Source organism: Myodes glareolus, chromosome 9 (genome assembly GCF_982192425.1).
Source record: "Myodes glareolus chromosome 9, mMyoGla1.1, whole genome shotgun sequence".
In the NCBI taxonomy this organism is placed as follows: Eukaryota; Metazoa; Chordata; class Mammalia; order Rodentia; family Cricetidae; genus Myodes; species Myodes glareolus.
The window spans coordinates 70,613,479-70,627,531 of record NC_142034.1 but is presented as its reverse complement, the minus strand read 5'-3'; the positions used below and the strand labels follow the sequence as shown (position 1 = coordinate 70,627,531).

At 44.7% G+C, this 14,053-nt stretch overlaps 1 protein-coding gene across 3 annotated transcripts in view; it reads right to left on the bottom strand.

Annotated features, from left to right (window-relative positions):
• Positions 1 to 1,002: 1,002 nt before the first annotated feature.
• Positions 1,003 to 14,053, bottom strand: part of LOC125402757 (solute carrier family 22 member 21) — a 36,074-nt gene continuing 23,023 nt past the window's right edge. For 2 of the 3 annotated variants that reach the window (XM_087910631.1, XM_087910633.1), the window contains 8 exons: positions 11,477 to 11,631; positions 10,451 to 10,622; positions 9,557 to 9,683; positions 6,928 to 7,028; positions 5,655 to 5,869; positions 3,984 to 4,166; positions 2,634 to 2,769; positions 1,003 to 2,090 (listed from right to left, as the gene is read on the bottom strand). In XM_087910631.1, coding sequence (XP_087766757.1) covers positions 1,820 to 2,090; positions 2,634 to 2,769; positions 3,984 to 4,166; positions 5,655 to 5,869; positions 6,928 to 7,028; positions 9,557 to 9,683; positions 10,451 to 10,622; positions 11,477 to 11,631 — 1,360 coding nt within the window. In that variant the 3' untranslated portion in view covers positions 1,003 to 1,819. Of the gene's footprint in view, positions 2,298 to 2,633; positions 2,770 to 3,983; positions 4,167 to 5,654; positions 5,870 to 6,927; positions 7,029 to 9,556; positions 9,684 to 10,450; positions 10,623 to 11,476; positions 11,632 to 14,053 lie in introns of all 3 variants that reach the window. The other variant, XM_087910632.1, reaches the window with a different exon arrangement.

The following is a 14,053-nucleotide window of genomic DNA, read 5'->3' as shown; positions in this document are numbered from 1 at the left end:
GTATAGGGAACAGACACCCCAGTGTTGTCTTTTTAAATGGGTGATGAGGCAAATGCTCCCCACTTTTCTCCATGGTGCAAGACGGTTTTGAGATGCATCTCCCAGGCTTCCTCAGAGACTCAGGACCCTGCAGTTTCTTAGGTGTTGCCCAACACAGTAAGCATCCTAGGAATGGGCCTCCCTCCTTCCCTGTTCTGCACTCCTGTTCCTCAGAGTCTTATTCCCAGGTAGAGTACAGAACTGTACAGAAGCTCCTAGCTCAGGCTGTTTCCAGGGAGACCGAGGCTAAGTGCACCAGGCTGGTGCAAATCACGGTCAATATTGGGTAGATGCCTATTATATAGCATAGTACAAGTTAAATCTTAACCCTGAACACTGATAGTTAGCCTACAGAAGAGTTGCATGCTGGTGTTTCTAGGTAGATTAGTCAGGGTTCTCTGAAGGAACAGAAATGACAGAATGAAGCAAGATATTAAAAAGGGAATTATTAGAGTGGCTTGTGGAGGTGGTCTGGGTAGTTCAACAGTGGCTATACCTGATGGAAAGGCTACTGATCTGGGAGTTGTTCATTCCACATGAGTGGATGCCTCAGCAATCCCATCCAGTACTGGAGGACCAAGGAGGTCCTAGAGAACTGTCAGTTTTCAGCCCATGCTGGACTTTAGAAGTGGATTCTAACATCAGTGAAGGAATGGTAACAGGATTGATGAACTAGCCAGTGAAAGAGAGGGCAAGTAGGCAGTAAAAACTTTTCTTCTTCCATGTTCTATTTTTCTTAGCTGTCACCAGGAGGTGCAGCCCAGGTTTAAGGTGAAGTTTCTGACATTAAATGACCGTGATTTAGGGGAGGTCTTCCACATCAAATAATCCAACTAAGAGAATGCCCTCACATGTGCGTCTAGCTGCTTGGATTTTAGTTAATTCCAAATGTAGTCAAGTGGACAACCAAGATTAGCCATCCCACAAATCCTAACCAATTTTAGAAATAAAGATTATAGGCAGTTGTTATTATTTAAAAATATCACTGTTTATTAAGACCATCTCATTGCCCAAGGAACTTCAGTAGTTTCCACCAAATATTGTTTCTTTTTTTAAAGAAGGTGAAGTGTGTGCAATATCAGAAGGGACAATCACACTGAACACAAAATACCCGCCGATGTCACACGGCTACAGCCAGCAACTCTGAGAGACTGTCAACACAACTTACATTTCTTTCTTGACTTTCCCCATGATTACACATCGTAAAAGGAACAAGTGTAGTGCTATTGTTTGGGCGCTCAGAGCAGTGACAGTGACTAAGGCTGGGAGGTGCAACTGCACTTCCGTGGCGGCAACTGCACACCAGCCAGGGTAATTCAGAGCTGAGAAACACTGTTCCCAAGTCTCTGCTGAAGAGTGACACAACAACAGATGACAAAACAATCCCCATGACAGCGCTGAGAAAAGAAAGGGACACTCTGTCACCCATACATGCCCTTCAAGGCACAGGTAAGTGTCTGGTTGCCAGGGATTCTGATTTACACAGCACTGGGCGCCAAGCCGTGACCTCAACAGTGGATTTCTTATGGCCCGGACAAGCCCAGGACTCTGACCAGACATACACAGCACAGCTGGCTGTGGGACTGAGCAGTCACTGCCCACACACTGCTGACGTTATGTACCTGCTCCCACCTTCATTTCCTCTAGGGTGCCCTAGGTCTTGTGTTCTCCTGCTGTGAGTTAAAGCAATCACAGTAAGGAAAGACGAGAAATCAAACTCCCCATGGAATCATTTATTTTCTGAAGAAGTTTTGTTTCCTTCTGGTTTTTCGTATGGAACTCAGGGCCCTGTGCATCCTAGCCAAGCACACTGCCACCGAGCAACACCTATTCCCTTTTCTGCGAGTTTGTCTGTTAGGGAGAGGAGGGAAAAACGGACCTGCATTTCCATCTGTGCAACCTTACCCATCTTACAAAGTTTCGCATAGTCTTCCAAGTCCCACTGATTCAAGAGACTCATTGACTTCTTAGGAAGGGCCAAGTCCACCACTGGAATGGGATGGGCAAGTTGTCTGCAGTTAGCCTTGGTGTCCCTGGAGGAAGGTGGCTCTCTGGACAGATGCACCCATCCATGAGCACATTAGACATAACGTCAACAGAACCGAAAAGTCCTTGGTAATTGACAGCATTTCTGACAACACGCTGATTTTCTACTTTCTGGAGGGGTGTTAGAAGGCTGTGCTTTTTAGGATTCTGGAGTGTCTTTTACAACATTTTTGATGACTTGTTTCTGGCGTGGGGAATGCCTACGCTTTATTCTATTAAAACAAGGAAAACAAATGTTACTTACAAATCTTACAAAAATACCTATCAGTCACAAAAGAAACAAGCCAGATCTGGAGAAAAACCAAAGACATGGCAGATTCTAAGTTTCCCGTAGTTTTTACACTAAACTAGAGTGGCTGCTTCTATGGTCATGCACATGGACACTTGTTCACACAGGATCAGGCCCTTGCCCTTATAGCACCATGGTTAAAGTAGTCCAGTTATTTGTGAGACAGTGTGCAAGGACCACTATTTCAAGGGTTGGGGCCTAAGGACATGGCCAGAACCTGACCAAATGCATCTAAACTGTGAGAAGGAAGGTATCTTACCTTTTGACCTCTTGCATTTGGTGAATGGTGTCTGGGAGAGAGACATCAGAGCTCTCTGGGAAAAACAAGGTGATGATAGCTGTCATGATGGTCAGACTTCCCATAAGGATGTAAGGAAGGTGGCGATTATAAGCACCTGTGGTCAAGCAGAGGACCCAGGTTACAGTGACACTGGTTTCATTCTGACCTTATATTTCCTCGGGGCTTTATATAGGACTCACATTACTGTGGGTTTCAATGTTTCCCAAAGCCTAGACTGCTAGAGTGAAGGCTGGCATCTAGAGAGTCTCAGAACCCAGTCCTGGCACAGATATGCCCAGAGGTCCGGCAGTGTCCAATGGACAATGGACAAGGGAGAGGTACAGGGAAGCAGAGTCACCACGCTGCAGGGTTCCCAAGGAACACAAGGTACTTGTCTAGGACAGGAGCAACTTCCCACCTGTGCAGATGTGTCCCCGTTAGATTTTCCTGCAGGTTAGACAAGGTGCTACAGCCCTTTAGAGCCATGTACCAAGCCTTCGGAGTACCTGCTACTCTCAGGACACTGGCAGGTCCTCCCCAGAGCTAGGGATGTGCAGAGGAGCAGCAGCGTCCAGGAAGGAGTCCTGCTATATAATGTCAGAAGGCAGATCTTCACAGGGCATAAACACCCTGTCATGTGTGCCAATGAAGGCCTGTGTGCCACCTACTGGGAGGCTGAGGCAAGAGGAGCTAAATAAAGTTCATGGGCTGTTTGGGCCACAGAGCAAGTTCAAGTTCAGCTCACACAACTTAGTGAGCCACGATCTTGAAAAGTAAAATGGGGGCCAGGGAGATGGCTCAGCTTGTAAAAGTACTTTCTGCTAAGCTTGGTGGCCTGAGTTTGATCTCCAGGATCCACATGCTTCAAAATAAAGAACTAATTTTAAGACTCCCCTAAATTGTCCTCTGATCTCAACATACACACTAAAGAAATGAAGTGTTCTAAGCCATGGCATCTGTCAGTCCATCACTCAGACCTCTTGGATGAACAGGTTTCTCTTCATGTTCCTAACTCCAAGAAGAAATTCCTCTACTGAAGTAAACTGGCTCCCTAAAGAATTTCTTAGGATGAAGAAATCTATTGGTGATGGAGGGTCTGGGGAGATCGAAATAGAAACACCAACACTCTCTCAATCCCATCTAGCTGGTCTATGAGATATTTTCCATTTGAAATGGGTGTCTTCTCTCTACTACACTTGAAAAGCACCTTCTCCATCCAGGGTCCCAGTACAGATGTGTCCTGCTAATTATAGGTGCTTGTGTTCAGCTCACATATAAGGTACTTAGAGCATCTGTCCCATCCATCGCTCCAGTGTTCATGGTACTTACCAAGGTAAACAAAGTAGGGAGACAGGATGCTGCCAAGGCGAGATGCTGTGGAGCTGACCCCCACACCCATGTTTCTGACCACAGTGGGGTACAGCTCAGCTGTGTACACGTAGACCATGGAATAGGCAGAGGTGATTCCAAACTTGCCCACCATCACCAGGGTAGTAGACAAATAAATTAAGTCTGGAGAGAAAGGAAAGATAGCAAAGGCAAGAGGGACCAGTGTAAGGGTTGCCCTGGAGAAGTTCTCTTCCCTTTAAGTCTAAAATGAACTTACTTTCTCCCTGACTCAGGGTGGAGAGAGTTGGGTAATTTCTATACCTTCCTATTGGGAGAAAAACACTATGGTTTAAATTTCTTTCTAAGGGGATTCCTACAAAGAGACTGGGCACTGTAGCTATGTGAGGGTAAATGTGTTCCTCAACCTAGAGGCCCAGACAGTATGTGCCCCCTCATCCCAATCTGCCTGCCTTCCAGAAGTCTTCCTGTGTTAGGGATGAGCTGCTTCCGCAGAAGCTCACACTGAGGGCACTGTGGAATTAACCAGGACTTGGATATGAATGGGGAGTCCAGCTCTAGCTCAGTTCATGCTCACAGTCTACTCAACAAGTTCACAGATCTGGGCTTTGAGGTGACTCAGCGGGTAAGGGCATTTTCAGCCAAGCCTGAGTACTTGTGATTCTCAGGACCCACACAGTGCAAGGGGAGAACTGACTCTTCCCACTTCCTGCAAGCTCTCCTTTGACCTCTACATGTCTGTTGGGAAGCATGTCTCCCTCCTCCCAATAAATAAGTATAATAAAGTCATTGAAAAAAATCTATAAGTCATCTGAACTTAGGGATGATCTTCCAATCAACTTTACTGTGACCCACAGGCCACTCTGAGCTCAGGTGAGGGCACTGCAGTCACTCCCAGGTTCCTTCTGCCACACACCAGGTTGTCCCTGTACAGCCTCACAGTTACCACCAGAGGTCCCAAAATTCATAGGGGGCATGAATGATTCTGCCAAGTATGGACAAATAAGGCTTGTCATCTGTTCCCCAGGTTGTCAGAAAGGGTTCCTCCTGTCTATTAGTGCATTATCAAGTCAGTTTTACCAGCATAGTCCTGCCCATAGCCTCAGTTCTCTTTTGCCTCTCCCTCTTCTTCACTTATCAGTTCCTTTTGTACCCTGAAGTATACTGGGCTCATTCCCTCTCAGAGCTCTAATGTAGGCCAGGCTGACATCTGACTCCCAATATAACCAAAAAAGACCTTGAACTTCTCATTCTCTTGCATCCTCCTCCCAATTGCTTTGATTACAGGTATGACTAGTATTCCCTTTTCTATCAAGTTTTCTGAGATGCTCTTCCTGGCTTTCTTTCTTTCTTTTTCTTTTTTGTTGGAGATAGGTCTTCTCTGTGTAAAGTTCTGGATGTTCTGGAACTCTCTTTGTAGACCAGGCTGCCCTCAAACTCACTGAGATCTGCCTGCTCCTGCCTCCCAAGTACTGGAATTAAAGGTGTGCACCACTATCACCTGGGTAACCTCTTGATTTTTAAGTGAGCATTGGACACTGTGATACAGTGTACATTGTAACACAGATCTAATGGCCTTGACTGTATTCACTTCCTGGTTCAAGGAAAGTGGAACACAGAAGATTCAGTCCTGCAAACAAACACCATCCATACCTGAGGGCACCAGTTGCAATAAGAGAAGGACACTGCCACCAAGGAAAAGGGAACCAGCCATGGAATATCTCCGGGTCACATGTTTCAGCAACAGCCAGGCCAACACATAGGCTGGGACTTCAACAGCCGCCAAAAGGAAGCCGTTCAGGTAGATATCCCCATTCAAGTTAGGAGTGTCAAGAGAAAGTCCAAAATAGCCCACAGATATGGTCAGCCTACAACAGGGAACAAAAGAGACCTGGAGAAACAGCACCCATCACCCCAGAACCATACACCTTGAAAAACATTCATCTTCAGCAAGTTCTGAACTGTTCTTGATACAGGGTAGTCACCCTGTGCCTTACTTCCTAGCACAAAAGTTAACTTTCCCTGGGTAAGTTTGCCAATGCACCTTTACAACATTTCATAAAGAAAGTGTCTCAGCAAAATGATTTATTAATTGACATTGGCTTAATCATTAGGGGAGAAGTCCCAACCTGCATTTCATCATTAAAATCTTACAACAAAACATTTATAAAAATCCAATATCCCAACTCTTTTTTCAAACCTCTATCTCAAGAAATTTTTACATTATGATTCACAACAATAGCAAAATTACAGTAATAAAGAGGCAAGGGCAATAATCTTATGGTTAGGGGTCCCCACACTATGAGAAACTTTATTAAAGGGTTGCAGCATTAGGAAGGTTGAGAACCACTGCTCTATGAACACCCCAGAAAGGCCATATCCCACTTTCATGTTTCCAGAAAGCTCTTAGCAGCCCCTGGAACCTAAAGGATAAAGTGTCTTCACTGAGACCCTTCTTCAAACCCCTAACTGTCCCAGCCAGAGTGTGGGTCATCAATAGAGAACACTTTTAAGAGGAAACAGCCAGGCACGGGGATGTGCAGGGTGTGTGTGCAAATGACAGACACCGTGGCCCCACTGTAGGGAGCTCTCTCTGTCTCCATGAGCGTAGCAGAGCTGCTATCAGTCTCTTCCTGCCTATTTACCACACAGAATCTACTGAGGGAGGGGACAAGGGACAGGAACAGCTAAGCAGGGACCTGTGGGATTCCCTTGTGGGATCCCTAGATCCTTACAGCCTCTATGATCACTTTCTCCTTTCCTGGGCTTCCACTACAAAAGAACTGTTATGTCCCTGTGGCTGCCATCCATCACAAGGACAACCTTGCATCATGTGAGGACAGAGGTTTCCAGCTTCGGTCTGAGCATGCCTGTAGACAAAGAGTCCTGAGAGTGGGGAAGGCTCAGGCAGGTCTCACTTACGCACCACAGGATTATGGACATGATGGTGAGGATCCTGATATTCCGGGTTCGGATCAGATCATAAATGTGGTGTGAGTGAGGCTTCTTGGAACTTACGTCTTGTAACTGCAGGAAGAATACAGTTAATGACAGGAGGAGAAAATGTTTATAGACCTGCAACCCATCATTTTCACCATCTACTTCTCAAGATTTAGGGAGAATCCTATGGTTCTTCTTTGAAAAGACAGAAATATAGTGACCTTTGATGACCAAGACCCCGTGTAGGCCTAGTCAATGACAAAAGGAAATGAAGGACAATGGTATCCAGCAATTGAAAACCAAGGTTGTTGCAAGGAGGGCTGCTTGTTTATTCCAGCCACCTGACTAGCTTAGACCAGAAATAATTACACAGAAACTGTATGAATTAAATCACGGCTTGGCCCATTAGCTCTAGTTTCTTACTGGCTAACTCTTACATCTTAATTTAATCCATTTTTATTAATCATTTTATTTATTTATCACCACGAGGTTGTGGCCTACCAGTAAAGTCTCAGCATGGCTACCTCCAACCATGGATCCATGGCATTTCCTGCCTCCACCCTTCTTTTCCCCAGCATTCAGTTCTGTCTTCCCGGCCTACATAAGTTCTGCCCTATCAACAGGCCAAGCCAGTTTCTTTATTCATTAACCAAGAAAAGGAATACACAGACAAAAAGACCTCCTACATCACAAAGTGACAGCCACTTCACTGGATTACCCTGCCCATGCTCACCGCCACCTTTCAGGGAGGACTTTGAGGTTTTCCATGCAAGGATGACTCCCAGCTATCTTAGTTAGAGAAAAATAAGGCTGTGTATTTTACTGAACTGACATTTAAATAATGAATATTTTGAGTTCTTGTACTATGTAGTTACTGGTCTATTTCCAGAAAAAAAATCAAATTGAAAATAGAAAAACTGACCCATACTTCACCCAGAGTAACTTCCTATGAGATTCAGCAGAGCCATGGCCATCACTAAATCACATGTCTAAACACATGGATGCTCTTTCTTAGCCAACACACTTTGGGAACTTGTTTTTACCCACTCAGTAGTTCAGTGAAAAATCACCCTAGACTCAAAAAAATTCTGAAACAGCTCCATTTCCTCTGTGGTGCTAATGAGGCTAGAGCGTTCACCCAGACTAACTCCACTTAAATGCAACCAGAGTCACCTCACTTAAAATGACCTCAGTCACATTCCAGTCCTGACTTCTGTGCCTCAGAGACCTTCTAGAGTACGATGAGTGACTGTGGCTGCTGGGCCACCACTTAAAGACTCTTGGTGGCTATCAGCATCTTCGCTGCCTGTAACAACTGCTTCCTCTCTCACCAGCCCCCAGTCCTCATCAGCCCAGAGCATCTCAAACATTCCTGCGGCTTACACTACAGGAAGTTATTCATGGAATATGAGAACAGGGAAGAGATGGCCATCAGAAAAAACAGCTGTCAGAGACAGAACACTACTGAGTGCAAATCTACCAGTGTTCAGATTATCTTTTGATGACAACCCCTGATGTTGTGTGATATCTGTACACCGTGTGAAGTTGTAATGCTGTGATTGGTATAATAAACATCTGAATGTCCAGCCCAGAGGAAGCAGAGGGAAGTACAGAGAGATGCGGTATTGAGCCACAATGTAGATTAAAAAATATGGGCAAATTTAAGTTATAAGAACTAGTTAGGACAAACCTGTGCTAAGGTTGAGCTTTTGTAATTAATAATAAGTCTCTATGTTATTATTTGTGAGCTGGGGGTCCAAAAAAAATCTATCTACACCCTGAGGCATAAGAAACAATGACTTTCCAGAAAGCTAAAGTTGATGGAAGCCTCTTGCTAATGAAAGGCATTTTATATTATCAAAAGTAATCCAGACATGATAGCATATCTCTTCAGTTCCAGTTTTTTGGAGGCATAGGCAGTGAAATCTTTGTGAGTTTGAAACCAACCTGGTCTACACAGATTTCTAGACCAGTCAGGGTTACATAGTGAGAGCCTATATTAAAAAGAAAGAAAGAAAGAAAGAAAGAGAAATGGTTAAAATATATTGTTACTTTATGTTACTTGGATAGGAAGTAAAGTAAACATGGAAAAAAAAATCCATGGGAAAGAACAGGTATCTAGAACCATTACTTATCCTCTGAGGTCCAAGTGTATATATGTTCATGGGTGTACATGTGTATGGACCACAGGAATGTGTGTGTGTGTGTAGGCTAGAGGTTGACTTTGGGTGTCATCCTCAATCACTTTTCTACATTACACTAGAGACAGGATCTCTCCTCGACTGGTTAGCTGGCTGGACCAGCCAGCCCTGACTAAGTCCCTGGGATCCTTCTGCCCCTGCTTCCCCAGTGTTGGGATTACAGGTGCACTCTGCCATGCCTGGCTTTTTGGTTGGTTGCTGGGATCTGAACTGAGGTCCTCATACTTATGTGGTAAACACTTTACAGACTGAATCATCTCTCTATGCCTTTAACTTCTGCATTTTAACAGACCTTGCTCTACGGACGGCTAGGGTTTGGGTAGAGAAAGGACTGAGCTCCCGTGAGCTGTGCTGTATGGTGCTGACCTAAAATGACCAGTGTGAGTCTCCCCACCACCTTCCACACAAATTTACCTCATTTGGAACAAAGATAGGGGAAGGTGCAACAATTCCATTGATTTTGGCAGCTTTGCGGATGATCACCTCTGCCTCTTTAATTCGGCCTTGAGAGATGAGCCATCGGGGGGACTCAGGAATACACCTGAAAGTACAGTGCATTCTAGTGAGCCCTCCTGTTCGTTTGCTTTCCCAGAGGCTAGGCATGCTTAACTACAGATAGGAAATGAGGTTTCAGTGCAGAGTGAGTGAGTGGAGTATCAGGTGTTTTCATAAGCCAGAAACAGAGATAGCCCAGTACTCCCTAAGCTATGAGTTCTGCTGAACACTGACTATAGTGAGGAAAACTCAAGCATCCTGCACATCCCAAGGGGTTCCCTACTCTGGCTGGCACCTGCCTGTCTGCAGCAGTGCTGCCCCCTTGTGGGCTTTAAGGAGACAAGCACAGGATGGGCTCCTGGTGCCTGGTTCTGCTGTCAAGTTCCATGGCTGATTTCTGAGGCCTGGGCTCTCTGTTGGAAGCGCAGCTGGAGCCTGCACTCCTCTGCAGAGTCATCAAGGGAGCTCCTTCTGAAGCCTCCCTTTCTTTACCTCCAGACACCCATCTGGGGCCTCAGCATCAGGCATCTACAGCCCAGGTCTTGCTGTCTTGCCCTGAGATCTGAGAATTCCTCAGCGGTTAGGTTGGCCCCTATCTGCATGCAGCCAATTCTTGGTACAGCCTAGAACAGGGCACAGGACAAGCAGGCTTTTCTGAGTATGGAAAGACTTCCTGACCTGATTTATAAATAATATTCACTACCTTTTTCTCGGATCTAGAATTGGGGTTTGGGAACTACTGCTGCCCTCTACTGGGCATGAGACAGAAGCCTCCCCAAAGGTAGGCAGCCCAAGGGGCGGGGCCACACTTACCACCAGAGAAGACCACACAACACTCCTGGCAAAGTGATTGCCAGCAGCAGCATCCGCCAGTCTCTGATGAAGTATGCAAACAGAGGCAGCAACATGAAGCCAAATGCAAAAAATATGCACACTCCTAAAGTGGCGAATATAATTCGAATTGACTTGGAGAGAATTTCTGTTCCTGTTCAAAACAAGGGAGGAGTCAAGTTAATCATTAATTAGGGCTATTTTCTTATGATTTTTCTGTGGTATCATTTTCAGTGCAGAGACAAGGAGGGAGCCAGAGTCAGCTGTGTTCTGAGGCCCTGGGAAGGGTTGCATCTGAACTAAGTCTGCTTTGATTTTGCTCCTGGGTGTTTCTCTGAGGTCCCTGGGCAACAGTGCTCTCATGAAAACATCATCATCTTCATCCCCAGCCACACATGCTAACCATTATCCTTCGAGGAAAATAGGATGTTCTAGGAAATGTGAAAAGTAATAATCCTTTCCACAATACAACCCAAGGAACCCAGTGATCTGATTGGTTCAGCAAGGTTCTTTCAAACAGGGAGACCAGAAGCTTTCCAGTGGGAACAAGGTGGCTTGTCTGAGTCAGAGCCTTGAAGGGTGGACTCTGACAGAACCTCAACTGGACCTCTCAGCTCACTGTCCTTGGCAGACACTGACAGCAACCAATGCTCTTTGGCATCTCCCTTTCCTGGGGAGCTGCCCATCATGGCCCATCCCCCTGCTGGTGTGCCTCCTTCTTTCCTTGGCTACCTAGGCCCTTGCCTTGCAAGTCTTTAAGAATGGATGCCCCGTGGTGAATCCTAGTTAATGGCTTAAGTACTAATAAGGCCAAGGGGCCACAAGTCAGAGGCCAGAAGAGAACTGGACATCAGAAGTCAGAAACCATTGTCAGGCTCAATTTCCCAGCTGGTAAGCTAGGTTTATTTACTGGGGAATTCTAGCCAGTTTTCCCTGAGGGACATCACAACTTGTCTCCAGAAAAGTGAAACACAGTATCTAGAACTGAACTCCAACTGATGTCCATACCCAGGACAAATGCTGCCACATAGTTGGATATATGACCCATTCCAACAAGGGTATACAGCGCAGTAAACATCTCGAAGTTCACAGAGAAGACTTGCAGGAAGCTGAACCCCGTGTGCATGGCCATGGTCCAAAACAGCACATTCTTCCGACCAAACCTAGGGAGGAGAGGAGGATCACAGAGAAACAGCTGAGGGAGGCAGCAGCACCTGGTTCCACTGAGAGGAGCTTTCTCCTGTTAAAAGGACTGGCAACATGGTAGTCCTATTCTCAGTCTCCATGTTGTCACTGAATTCCATGCTTTCCAGGATGAATTTGTAGCCTGGATATTCAGGCTGCTCCAAAGGCCGTGCGTCACTGATGCTAGTGACTACAGGGGCTAGAAAGGCATTTGTTATGTTTAAATCCATATATTCACAATAATTTTAAAGACAAAATACATGTAAAAACCTCAAATATATAGTTGCATTACAATTTGACTTTCATAACATATTGAGTATATTGTCTCCCAAGTTAATTTTTTTGGGGGGGAGTTGAGACAGGATTTCTCTGTAGCTTTGGAACCTGTCCTGGAACTAGCTCTTGTAGACCAGGTTGGCCTCGAACTCAGAGATCTGCCTGTCTCTGCCTCCTGAGTGCTGGGATTAAAGGTGTGCGCCACCACCGCCCAGCTCAAGTTCAAAAAATTTAACTGCATTATTTACATTTAAAAGAAGGGTTTGAGAAATAAATGCAAGACAGAAATTTCATATACTTTACACAATTAAATAAACATTCACACATATTTTGATAAACATAAAATAGTCACTTGTATATAACATTCAGGAGCAAAGTATTTATAAATACAAAGAAATGGCTCAAAGCCTGCAATGTGGTAACAGACATGCCTGGCAATTGTGTGCACTCAGATTTAATAACTGTAGGTGGCTGAAGCAACCATGTAACCTGAGTCTTTCTTCTGTGATACCAGGGACAGAAACCTTGTTCTAGGTCAATGTTTTACTATTGAGGTATACCCTAGTTCACAATTCTAACCTTTTCATTTTAAACTTTTCTTTCATTTTTATTTATTGGGATGCACCCAAGTGGAGATCAGAGGGCAACTTATGAAGTTGATATCTCCATCCATCATATGAGTACTGGAGGTTGAACTCAGGTCATTATGTTTGCCAGTAAGCACATTTATGTTGAGAATGTAAAAGGTCACCAGGCACGCAATCTGATTTTTTTCTGCTTGAGTTAAAAAATTTTAATTTTATGTTTATTGGTATTTGGTCTGAATATATGTCTGAGCATAATATTTATGCTTGGTACCCTCAGAGGCCAGAAGACAGCATTAGATCCCCTAGAACCAGAGTTATAGATGGTTGTGTGGTGCGGGAGAATTATCTATATTCTGTCAATCATGTATTTTAATAAAATGCTGATTGGCCAGGCAGGAAGTATAGGTGGGTCAACCAGACAGGAAGTATAGGTGGGGCTATACTTCCCCCAGGAAGAACAGGAATATTCTGGGAGGCAGGAAGCTCCCTCTGCATTCCTGCCCAGACCACCAAAGAAGCAACATGTGAGCTGACAGCTGAAAAAGGTACCAAACCATATGTCTAATGTAGATAAGGATAATGGGGTAATATATGTTATAAGAGCTAATAAGTAGCCAGAGCTAATGGGCCAATCAGTTTATAATCTTATGGAGTCCTGAGTGTGATTTCTTTGGGACTTGCCGGCTATGGGGTACCGGGCGGGAACAGATACCCCAAGAAACCGGCCCTTCATGCTACAGTTGTGAGCCTTTATATAGGTGCTGGAAATTAAACCTAAGCCCTGCAAAAGCAGCCAGTGCTCTAAATGTTTGAACTGTCTCTCCAGCCCCCAATCTTTGGGAAAACAAACAAACAACCCTGAAAAACAACAACAAAACCCTCCATGGGTCTCCCAAGGGGCTGAGATCTGGAGAAATTTTTATCTTTCTCAAGTGCAGATGTACAAAAAAATCCATCTCTTCATTTATTGTGGAAGTTTCCACAGATCAGCACACAACAGTATCTATTGGGAACGATACGATACAAATACAAAATATGTAGTGTGATGAATTACAGAAAATGCTATTTGTAATTCAAAATAAGGGGAGGACATGGGCATAGTTCAGTGGCAGAGGGCATGCCTAGCAAGCACCAGGACCTGGATTCAACTTTCAGCACAAATGAAAACAAAAACAACTACAAAAACAACCCAACATACAAAACCGTTAATTACAGGGACAGATTACAGGCAACTGTATGAAGGCGGCCAGAGAAGCAGGAGACTTGCATCATTATCGACAGTGCAGATTGCTGTCTTTCTTAGATTAGTATGCTTCTGTTTTCTTTTGGTCATGGCTCTTTTTGGAGAATACATTCACCCACACTGTCTTCATGGAGGACCTTCTCCTTAGTCCATGTAGACTCTCACACTATGGGAAACACCCTTGGATACATCTGAAACAATGCTTTCTCAGGTTTCTAGGTGTCCATCTGCTTACTGTGTTGCAGTTTTCCTGAGTACTGTCAAAAAATGCATCAATCCCTTCCCTGGACATAA